At 56.4% G+C, this 10,570-nt stretch overlaps 3 protein-coding genes across 3 annotated transcripts in view; 1 reads left to right on the top strand and 2 right to left on the bottom strand.

Annotated features, from left to right (window-relative positions):
- Positions 1–96: 96 nt before the first annotated feature.
- PTSG_00627 (uncharacterized protein) lies at positions 97–3,528 on the bottom strand. Its single transcript, XM_004998038.1, has 7 exons — positions 3,234–3,528; positions 2,722–2,883; positions 2,452–2,512; positions 2,117–2,171; positions 1,897–1,975; positions 653–1,541; positions 97–335 (listed from the first exon to the last, which is right to left on the bottom strand). The coding sequence occupies exons 1-7, from the start codon at positions 3,405–3,407 to the stop codon at positions 280–282; spliced, it is 1,476 nt and encodes a 491-aa protein (XP_004998095.1). The 5' UTR covers positions 3,408–3,528; the 3' UTR covers positions 97–279.
- Positions 3,529–3,602: 74 nt separating this feature from the next.
- On the top strand, positions 3,603–5,563 carry PTSG_00626 (uncharacterized protein). Its single transcript, XM_004998037.1, has 2 exons — positions 3,603–5,141; positions 5,406–5,563. The coding sequence occupies exons 1-2, from the start codon at positions 3,640–3,642 to the stop codon at positions 5,452–5,454; spliced, it is 1,551 nt and encodes a 516-aa protein (XP_004998094.1). The 5' UTR covers positions 3,603–3,639; the 3' UTR covers positions 5,455–5,563.
- Positions 5,564–5,603: 40 nt separating this feature from the next.
- The window catches only part of PTSG_00625 (polypyrimidine tract-binding protein 1), a 5,151-nt gene continuing 184 nt past the window's right edge, over positions 5,604–10,570 (bottom strand). The window contains exons 1-12 of the mRNA XM_004998036.1: positions 10,535–10,570; positions 9,744–9,759; positions 9,456–9,568; positions 9,027–9,206; positions 8,707–8,824; positions 8,427–8,498; positions 8,082–8,199; positions 7,769–7,840; positions 7,457–7,557; positions 7,181–7,298; positions 6,896–6,965; positions 5,604–6,699 (exon numbers count right to left, since the gene is read on the bottom strand). The exon at positions 10,535–10,570 is cut by the window's right edge and continues 184 nt beyond it. Of these exons, the coding sequence (XP_004998093.1) occupies positions 6,202–6,699; positions 6,896–6,965; positions 7,181–7,298; positions 7,457–7,557; positions 7,769–7,840; positions 8,082–8,199; positions 8,427–8,498; positions 8,707–8,824; positions 9,027–9,206; positions 9,456–9,568; positions 9,744–9,759; positions 10,535–10,549 (1,491 nt within the window). The 5' untranslated portion in view covers positions 10,550–10,570 and the 3' untranslated portion in view covers positions 5,604–6,201. The remainder of the gene's footprint in view (positions 6,700–6,895; positions 6,966–7,180; positions 7,299–7,456; positions 7,558–7,768; positions 7,841–8,081; positions 8,200–8,426; positions 8,499–8,706; positions 8,825–9,026; positions 9,207–9,455; positions 9,569–9,743; positions 9,760–10,534) is intronic.

The raw sequence follows: 10,570 nt of genomic DNA, 5'->3' as shown, positions 1-10,570 counted from the left end.
CCTTTCGACTTGCAGTTGTGCGTGTGCGTGTGTGTCTGATGACTTGCTTTGAAGTTGTGTGTTGCCGCTCACGCGCAAAAGCAACTTTTGTTGAAGCATTGTACAATCGTCGTTTATTCTTGCTTGCTTGAGTATGATGTGCGCAGCATATGTACGTAAAGCATAAACCAACCAAACAAAATGCACATGCATGCGGAATAATACAGCACAAACATCAGTACAAGCACAAGCAATTTGGCGTGATGGGATGGGATGTGCACAGACCAGCGCAGGGTGTGGCTACATGCTCTGCGCCTGATGTGACGATTCCGCAGCCATCAACATCTCCTCCAGGTCTGTGGTTGGCCGTGTCAAAGGTGTGTGCGCGCGCGCGCTTGTTTTGTGTGTGATGAGGTTGGAATGGGAAGCAAGCGGGCATGGGTAACAAACGAACAAAGGAACCAAAGGAAACCAAGGAAACACGGGAACAAACAAGTTGACCACAAAGAGAAAGACACACGCACACACGCACGCACACACACACACACACGCACGCACACACACACACGCACGCACGCACGCACGCACACACACACACACGCACGCACGCACGCACGCACACACACACACACACACAGCCCCCCCCCCCACACACACAGCCCACACGACCCACCATCTGGGAGAAAGTCGTCCTGGTCGCTCTTGCTTCTCCGCAGCGGAGGGCGGTCCTTGTGTTCCGCCTTGACCTGTGCTGCTGCTGCTGCCGCTGTTGGTGCTGTTGATGTGTTGGGGGTGGGCTTGGTTGACGCACACGCGCCGCCGTTGCCATTATTCCGCACGCCGCTGTTAGCGCGCGTGTTTGTGCTGTTGCGTAGCGTCTGTGGCCGCCTGTTACCCCCGCTGCTCTGCTGCTGCTGCTGCTGCTGCTGCTGCTGGTGCTGGTGGTGGCGTCTGGCTTGCTTTCCGTTTGGCGATGCTCCCGACGATGACGACGACAACGATGATGAAGAGGAAGGGGATGATGTCGACGTGGGCCCCCGACTGCTGTGTCGACGATGGCTGTGTGCAGTTCTTGAAGAGGGCGATGTTGCTGCTGCTGCTGTCGTTGTTGCCACTGGTGTTGTTGATGATGATGGCGATGTGGCTGTCGTATGCGAACCAGTTGGTCGCCCGTTCACACGGCCACCGCCGCGCTGAGGTGACGTGGACAGTGACCGAGCAGACCTGAACTTTGGGTGCTGCTGCTGCTGCTGCTGCTGCTGCTGCTGCTGCTGCTGTTGTTGTTGTTGTTGCTGTTGTTGTTGGTGATGTGTGGAGGTGGCGGCGGGTGTTGACGACTGCATGCGCTCCAAGTGCTGGTGGAACTCCTGCCTCAGGCTCTGCCTGCTCTCGTGCTCCTTCAGCACCGTCGTTGCGCTGCGGGCCGCCCCTGTCGACGAAGACGCAACCGAGGGTGCGGGGGTCGATGGCAGTGATATCTGGGACGCGTACATGGACGTGTCCATGCCACCCACCAGTGCGCTCGAATCAAACAGGTTGCCCGAGTAATCCACAGCCTCCCGCTAAGTGCACGTGTGTGTGTGAAGAGGGGGGGGGGGGTAAAGCGGGAGTGAGAGGGTGCAAGGCAGAAAGCGCATGTGAACGTGTGAATGAGTGTGTGTGTGTGTGTGTGTGTGTGTGTGTGTGTGTGTGTGTGTGTGTGTGTGTCGTCAGTAAGTTATACGTGTGTTTTGTGGTGGACCACCAACTGGACGGAGTGTCAATTTTTAATTACCACCACCACCACCACCACCACCACCACCACCACCACCACCACCACCACCACCACCACCACCACCACCACCACCACCACCACCACCACCACCACCACCACCACCACCACCACCACTGTCACAGCCTCAAAACAACACAAAGAACCTTCTTCTTGGCGTGGGGGCGAATAAACCGCTGGTAATCCTTGTCGTTCAAGCACTGTCCAAAGATCTGCCCAAACATCCTAACAGCATGGTCAATGCACAGCACACAAAATAAAAGGCGTACACAGAGTGAGACTGTATCGTGGGCGATGTGTCGAGGGAGCATCCCCCCTCCCTCATCATACAACGGAGGTTGCATTCACATGTCTCCGATCACTTACTTGAGCGAGCGCTTTGTGCCATCCGTGACAGCTTGCTTCTTGGCCTTTTCCATGGCTGTGGGTTCCATCGCACACAAAGCGACAAAGGTGGGATTTGGAGAAGGGAAACGTGGATGTTACATTACTGAGATGCCACAACATTCATTCATGCATACATAACACTCATGCATTCACAACATTCATGCATACCAGCCACCATTTTACACACACACACACAGACCGACACACACACACACACACACACACACACACACACACACACAGACCGACACACACACACACACGTCAGACACACACACACACACACACAGTCAGACACACACACACACACACACCTTGGTGGCGCGTGGGCATGATGGCATTGCCATACCCAATGTCCTCATGATAAGCACCATCCTGAACGGCAGTGCAGATGAGTGAGCGCTTTGAAACCAACAAAAAAGCGCAAGTCGAATGGTCTACACACAACCCAGCACCAATTCATGGAGTGCACAGGCTGGGAATGCTGGGCGTGCTCCATCCATACCATTGTCAGAGTGTACCCACCGCCAAACACGGCCACCACCATTATCGCCAAACACGACCACCCGAATTTGCAGCCTGACCTTGAGGGTGACGCGAATGATGGCAGAGACGCCCACTTCATACTTGCTCCCTTTCTTGTCGGCGTAGTCGATGTTGACGGCGCGAATGGACCGGCTCCACCCATTGAATCCAAACGTGTGATTTGCAATGTCAAACACCATCCACTGCTGCACGTACGCAATCTGTGGGGGATGGCGAAGGAAGCACAAGTGACCCGAGGAACGGGAATGAGACACCAAGGTATGCCAAGCGATGAGCAGAGGGAAGGAACGAGCGTGCGTGTATGTGTCCGAGTACACATGTGGGTCTTTATGTGCGTGTACTTTGTGCGCACAGACAGAGACAGAGACAGAGAGAGAGAGAGAGAGAGAGAGAGAGAGAGAGAGAGAGAGACAGAGACAGAGACAGAGACAGAGACAGAGACACGCACACGCACACAGACACGCACACGCACATAGATACACACACATAGACACACACACACATAGACACACACACAGACACACAGACAGACACACGCACACACACACACCTCGTTGCCGCCGGCGCCTGGTCGGTAACTGATGAAATCGGCACCCAGTTTCATGTTGAGGGCCTTTTGGATGCGATCGCGCTCATCCTCGGAGAAGGCAACACCACCAAACAGCAGGTGTGGTCGCTTCGCTGCCGGCTCATCCCCATCCCCATCGCCACCACCACGCTGCATCTTGGCTTGTGGCAGTAACCGCCGATGGGATGCGTTGCTGCTGCTTTTCGCTGGTTCGTCCAAGCACGTTCAAGCTTGAATTTTGCGGCAGTGGGCAAAATGTAATGGCCGTGTGGTAAAATGGTGGTAAAATGGTAAAATGGTGGTAAAATATAACGGTCCTCACAGCACCTTCACGAACACACAACTCACCCACACCGCCTTGCTCTTCTTTGTTTGTGAGTGCAAGCACATGAACCACACAATGCGCTCGCGCCGACGGACGAAAGGGAAAGGGCACGAGGCGCCTACCACTTCTGACACTGCCACTACTGCCTCTGCCACCACTGTTGCCGCTACAGCCAAACCCAACAACAACGACAGTGACAACACCAAGATGGACGAGCTGGGAAACCCGGGCGGAAAGCTGGTGCTGCTGCCTGCGCTGGCGCCCCTGGTGACGTACGGCACCATCACGCTGTCGCTGGCGTTTGGCCTCCTGTGCGCTTGGCTGGAAGGAAACGCAAGTGTGGCCACGTTTGTGCTCGCCACCATGTTTGTCTGGGGGGTCGTCTCCCTCGTCGTCACCCACATGGTCAAGCACCCACCGTTCCGCGTGTACCAAGGGCCAACCCACGATCTGCTCACGTCCGAAGTGCGCGGCGCGGCCCAGATCGTCTGGGGCGGCATCAAGACAGACCCAAAGGCCGACTTTGGCATCGAGTACGAGGATGTCATCGTCCCCGTCCTGGACATGGACACGCTCCAGCCGACCCACGCCTACCTCAGGGGCTGGTACGTTCCGCCAACCGCCCGCGATCTCTGGCGCCCTGACAACAGCTCCAACGACGACCACGGCGACGACCACGGCGACGACCACGGCGACGACCACGGCGAAAACACGGGCAGCAGCGACAGTAGTAAGGGCGACGGTAGCAAAGGCGACGGCAGCAAACGCGGCGGCAACAGCCAAGACGACAAGGGCCAGGATCGCACGCAGCAAGGCAGCAAGCAGCTGGCACAGGATGTTCATGCAGATGGGGGCGATGCACACCGGCGGCGTCGTGCAGCCGAGAGCACGACGGCCGTGATCATGGTGCACGGCGCAGGGCGCGATCGGCGTGCGTTTCTGCGGCATGCGCGAGACCTCCACCACAAGGGCTACACGCTGCTGCTGTGCGATTTGCGGGAGCACGGCCTCAGCTTCGGGGAGGGGCACGGCATCAACTACGGCCCGCGCGAGTGCGACGACGTGTGCAGCATGGCGCACTGGCTGCGCGAGGACCAAGGCCACAAGGCAGTGGTGGTGTGCGGCACGTCAACGGGCGCGTCGGCGGGGATTATGGCGGCCGCACGCGTGCGCGACCCGGCGTCAAGCATGTACATCAACGCTGTCATCGCCGAGAACCCGTTTGCGTCCCGCCGCGAGCTCTTTCGCGTCATTGCCCGGCAGTACTTCCGCCTGCCCGGCTACTTGGACGTGCTGCTCCTGCCATATCGCCTCGCGCTCGTGGCCATCATGTACTTTGTTGTGTCCCTGCGCGACCCGAGCTTCCGCCGCGAGCCCGTCGACTGCGTGTACGACATTGCGCCCCGCCCCTTGCTGCTCATGCACAGCCGGGCAGACACGACTGTGCCCGTGTGGCACACGCAGGAGCTGTATATTGAAGCGCGCGACCCAAAGGGGCTGTGGATTGTGGACAACGGCGGCCACGCTGCTCTCTACAACCACTACCCAGACGAGTGGATGGAAAAGTACGATTTGGTGTGGAGAGACAGTGAGAAAGGAAGAAAAGGATTGGGGGGGGGGTGCTTTGGGGTTGGCTGTTTTTTGTGTGTTCGCGCGCGCGCGCGCGCGCGCGTGTGTGTGTGTGTGTGTGTGTGTGTGTGTGTGTGTGTGTGTTGTTGTTGTTGTTGTTGTTGTTGTTGTTGCTTGGGCTGCTGCTGCTGCTGTTGATTTTGTTGTTGTTGTTTCCTGTGCTCAAGTTCCTTCCAATCACACGCACATGCACAACACAGGGTTTCGACGTTCCTGTCTCAAGTGGAGCGCGTCGTTCACTGCATGTGAGCATCTCAGCAGCTTGGTACCGTACCACCTCAGCGAAGAGCCAACACACACACGCACACACACACACACACACACACACACACACACACACACACACACACACACACACACACACACACACACACACACACACCATTGCGCACTTGCTGTGAACAACAACAGAGGTTGTGTATTGTATGGGATACTGGCACAAGCAAGAGGGGGAAGAACAAGAAGAAGCGGGACGATACACGCAACAACAAAACGGAGAGGAAGGGGAAGGAGAAGAGCTAACTTCAATCTCGAGAAAGAAGTAGGCAACCAAACAAACGAAAAAACAACACACTCTCAGCAACAAGCATGCACGCGGGACAGAAACAAGGCGTGTGTGCCAGCAGCACGGCAACGCACACGAGGAGGGAACACAAACAAGACGTGAACACGCAACAAGCACAAACACCAAAAACACCAGCGCCACTGCCAACACACGCAACACACATGGTCGTGTACACGGGGAAGAGGAGAATGACGAGGGAGGAGAACTTATGATTAGAGACAGCGAGGAGGGGGGGGGGGGGAACAAGGGGGGACAGCAACGGGGTAGCACACCATGGACGACGTGTGGGGTCAGCACACCATAGACGACGTGTGGAGTCAGCACACGCAAACAGAGCGATTCAGATGACAGCAGCGACACCAGACCCGAGAGGAGGGCTGACACCAGCAACGACGCACCGCCCACAAACAAAACACAACAGCAGCAGCAGCTCAGGAAAGGTGGGCGTGGCGGGAGAAGGCGACGCGGAGGTAGAGGTTGTCGCCAAGCATCTTGTTGTGCAGGGCCACCAGCGCCTCTGCCGCCTCCTGCACGCTGTTCAGCTCAACAAACGCCATCTTCTTGTCTTCGGGGAACATGTGCACGCGCTTGGGCTGGAAGCCGTGCGTGACAAACAGCTGCGTGACATAGACGTCATTTGCCTCTGCCGGGAGGCGGGAGAGGTGAAGCACGGGGCAGGGCGGGTGGATGTGCTTGTAGCTCTCCTGGCTCTTGAAGCGGTGGATCTTGGACTTGGAGTAGTCCTTGGTCAGCTGCGCCTCCTCGTCGTTGCGCGGGAGGGCAACCTCGGGGAACTTGGACAGCACCAGGCGCAGCTGGTTGCCCTGGAACGGCAGGCCGTTGAGGTTGGAGATGGCTGTGGCGGCGTGCTGCGGCAGCATAAACTGCACCAGCGCACGCGACCGGTTCTTGTGCATAATCTTCACTCGCTGCAGAGTTGTTGGGGTGGTGGTGAAGAAGAGAGGGCGAGAAGGAGGGAGGGGCAGGGTTGTTGTTGTTGTGAGGGAAGACGTGGGAAGACGTAGCAAGGGCGAGGCTTACCAAACCATTGCGAGCACAAGAGCAGGGGCACACACACACACACACACACACACACACACACACACACACACACACACAGCCTACCGTGACGTCGCCGTAGACGCCGCAGAGCATGAAGAGGTGGTCCGGCTGGATGGTGGCCTCGTTCAGATTGCTGAACAGTACACACACGCACACACGCGCACGCACACACATGCAGAAAACAACGATGAACGGTGAGGAGAAGGTCGGGGGGGAGGCCCCAACGTGCACACAGGTGGCAATGTGCATGAAAAAAAAAAAAGCAAGCAAGGGGCATACGAATAAGTGGGAGCGTGCCGTACAGGCGGGGCAAGGCGGGGCCGCGAAACAAAGAAAGAAAGCGTGTACCTGACGAGGACGACGCATCCTGGGGTGGTGGCCGGCATGCCTGGTGCCATCTGCATGCCCATTGCCGAGCCCATACCCATTGTCGGCATCCCAGGGGCCTGCGCCTGCGGCATTTGGCCTGCAGGTGGGTGGAGTGGGGGAGGGTGTGTGTGTGTCATGCGGGAGCAGCGCTTGCATGAGTGTCAATAGAGCGGATGCATGCGTAAAGATGAGGCAGCTGAACAGCGTGACATGCACCATGTGTGCAGCACGGGTGGGGTGTTTGCACCACCGCACCTCCCATGGCGCCGCCCATCGGGCCCATAGCCGGCGACATGCCCTGCATGGTTGCCATCACGTTCATGGCGCCCGTGTTGCCCATCATCTGCTGCTGTTGCCTGAAACACAGTGAACGCAAAAAGCGAACGATGAGCACGAGCACAATGGAGCACAGGCGAGGATGGTTTGAGCGCAGCGGAACAGTGGCTGAGCCGCAATCAACTGCCACACACACACACACACACACACACACACACACACACACACACACACACACACACACACACACACACACACACACACACACACACACGTGTGCAAAATGCTTACGGCTGGAGGTTGATGGGGGTGTTGGGCAGCGTCTCGCCGTCCATGAGCGGGCTGCGGATAAAATCGCGGGCCCTGTGATGCATGCAAGCGAGTGGAACACATCAGGACACAGACGTAGCATTTCCCATGACACGTGTCAGGTGTCGCACACGGCCCTTGCTTCAAACAAACAATGCAGAAGCAGATACAGCAGCAGAAGCAGCAACAACAAGAAACAAGAACAAGAACAACAAGAACAACAAGAACAAGAACAAGAACAAGAACAACAACAAGAAACAACAAGAACAAGAAACAACAACACTACCACCAGTACCTGGCTGGATCGCTGTCCTGGCGGACGGTGACCTCATTGAGCTTCGAAAACTCAACGGCGAGGTGGCAGCAGCCGGAGTAAATGTCCTGGTTGTTCAGCATACGACGCGCCAGCGCAGCTGTTGGTCATCAACAATGGTTGGCAGTGTCAGGGATGAAAGCGGGTGGTGTCAGCACAAGCATGTGCAACAGAAGAGCGGAAGGAAACGCACAAGTGAATAGGAAAAGACGGATTGTTCATGACGGCATGACACAACGCACAAGTGCTCGCAGATGGGACTGCATCACATCGACACCACGCCAACCCCAACGCCCAAACGCTCCATCGCTACGTGCGCGCGCTTACCAGAGGCCTCGCTGTCCATCTGCACGAGGGCTTGCAGAAACGACTGCTTCATGAAGCAAACCATCTTGTCCACTGCGCACACGGAGAAAGGCAGAGCAGGGGAGGAGGAAAAATTAGTTCAATGAATGAACGCCAAGGGGACGGACAGCAAAGTGAACAACAGCCATGGCAATAGCCACACACACACACACACACACACACACACACACACACACACACACACACACACACACACACACACACACACACACACACACACACACACACACGCAAAACGGACCTCGGCCAGCGCGGGAGAAGAGGGAATGCAGGGTCTGGAGGGAGATGGAGTAGGAAAGGTTGGTGACCTTGGCAATCAGGCACTTGCTTGGAGGGTTTGTGTCGCGTGTTTGCACACGCTGCGACAAAAGGGAAAGAAAAAGATGAAGGGTGGGTGAGGAGAATGTATTGAGGTGAGGTGCTTGCTCATGAGACCAAGCCAGCAAGAACGGGGAACTGTTGTTGCATGCACAAACAAACGCGCAACACGAAGGAAGCACAAAACAAACGCATCTGCGCACATACTCACACATATTCACACACACACACACACACACACACCTCGAGCTCCTGGTGCTCGGAGAACTGGAGGTAGGCCTGACTGTCGCGGATGCGAATGGTGGGCTCCGAGTCGATGACACGCGACGCAACCTCCACAGAGGGCATCTCAACAAGCGCCTGCTTGTTGGTCATCATAATGACATTGGAGGGCGTTGCATACTTCATCAAGTGCGGCAGCAGCTGCAGGTCCAATACATAGCAGGGCGGGGGTTGGAATGAAGGAATGAATGCAGGTATTGATTGTAACGCACGAGGCGAGAGTGTGGCGCACAAACGCGAGACAGAAACAACGACACACCACACATGCGGACACAAGAGCACAGCACAGCACACAAGAGCACAACACAGCACAACATACACATACACAGACACAGACACATACACACACACACGGACACAGACACACACAAAGCAGTCGTGAGTACTCACGTCGGCAGCAGTGGCCGAGTCCGGCAGGTTGCGGATGTGGATAACACGGGAGGGTTTGGCCGCCATTCGGGCTTTCTTGGTTATGTCGCCTTCGGAGGGTTCCTGAGGAATGCCTGTTGAAAGTGGGTCGCAAACACAAACACAAGCAAGCGGTAGATGGATGTTGTGAGTGTCATTGCGTGGTGCTGGGTCGTGGGGCACCGGGAACGCAGCCAAACGGATCAAAAGGAGCAGGAGAAGTGGCTCAAGGGAGACGAGAAAGGGAGAGTGAGGGTGAGAGTGAGGCACCTTCAGATGCAGCGCGCTGTCACAGCAAGTGAGAAGAAGGCAAAGGAAGCCATGGATCATCAAGAGTGTTGTGAGGAGGAGGAGGAGAAGCACAGGAATCAAGTGGTAGCAGCAGTAGCGGCAGCATGTTGACGGTGGAATATGGGGTTGTGGAGCAAGAGAGCAGGGAGATTTGAGAGGTTGTTTGACCACAGCATTGGCACGGAGACAGTGGGCACGGCAGAGTTGAGGTGTGGGGGCAGGCGATGAAGAAGAAGCAGGGTGGCCAGGAGTTGAAGGAAGGGGCATTCAGTGGGATGCACGCATCACAAAGGGGGAAGTGGAGGGTTCGAACGGCGGGGATGGAGCGGGAAGAGTCATGGAGTTGGCGTGAAGACGAGGGTGAAGACGAGGGTGAAGACGAGGGTGAAGACGAGGGTGAAGATGATGAGACACAGACAGAGAGGTGAGGAGAAGAAGACGACGATGATGATGACAATAACGATGGCAATGACGAAGAACACGCAACAGAGAGCAGCAAGGATGAACCCAGCGTCGTGTGGGCACGAGCGTCACGATCAGAACGGAAGCACACGGAATGGGATACACAAAAAGAGCAACAACAACACAACACAACAGAAGGCAGCCAGGGGATCACAAAGACGAGACACTGAGAAAGCGATATCATGCACACAACACACACAACACACACAACACACACAGCAACACGCAACACACACAACACACCAAGACACGGGATGCAGTGTGTCCAGCGACTGCACGTGACGTGCAACGTGTTGTGTGGCACTGACCTTCGCTGAGCTCATCGTTCAACTGGCAGAGTCGCC

This window comes from Salpingoeca rosetta (assembly GCF_000188695.1).
Source record: "Salpingoeca rosetta unplaced genomic scaffold supercont1.2, whole genome shotgun sequence".
NCBI lineage: Eukaryota > Choanoflagellata > Craspedida > Salpingoecidae > Salpingoeca > Salpingoeca rosetta.
Note: the sequence above shows the minus strand (reverse complement) of the source record. Positions and strands in the feature narration are given on the sequence as shown.

Bases quoted from the DNA above. Each gene is read 5' to 3' on its own strand.
- PTSG_00627 (XM_004998038.1), bottom strand. From the start codon at position 3,407: ATGCAGCGTGGTGGTGGCGATGGGGATGGGGATGAGCCGGCAGCGAAG. The intron at 1,542-1,896 runs GTTCTTTGTGTT...ACGTGCACTTAG, and splicing joins GCCCCCACGCCAAGAAGAAG to CGGGAGGCTGTGGATTACTC. The intron at 336-652 runs GTGGGTCGTGTG...GGCCAACCACAG, and splicing joins GGACGACTTTCTCCCAGATG to ACCTGGAGGAGATGTTGATG.
- PTSG_00626 (XM_004998037.1), top strand. From the start codon at position 3,640: ATGAACCACACAATGCGCTCGCGCCGACGGACGAAAGGGAAAGGGCAC. The intron at 5,142-5,405 runs GTACGATTTGGT...TGCACAACACAG, and splicing joins CCAGACGAGTGGATGGAAAA to GGTTTCGACGTTCCTGTCTC.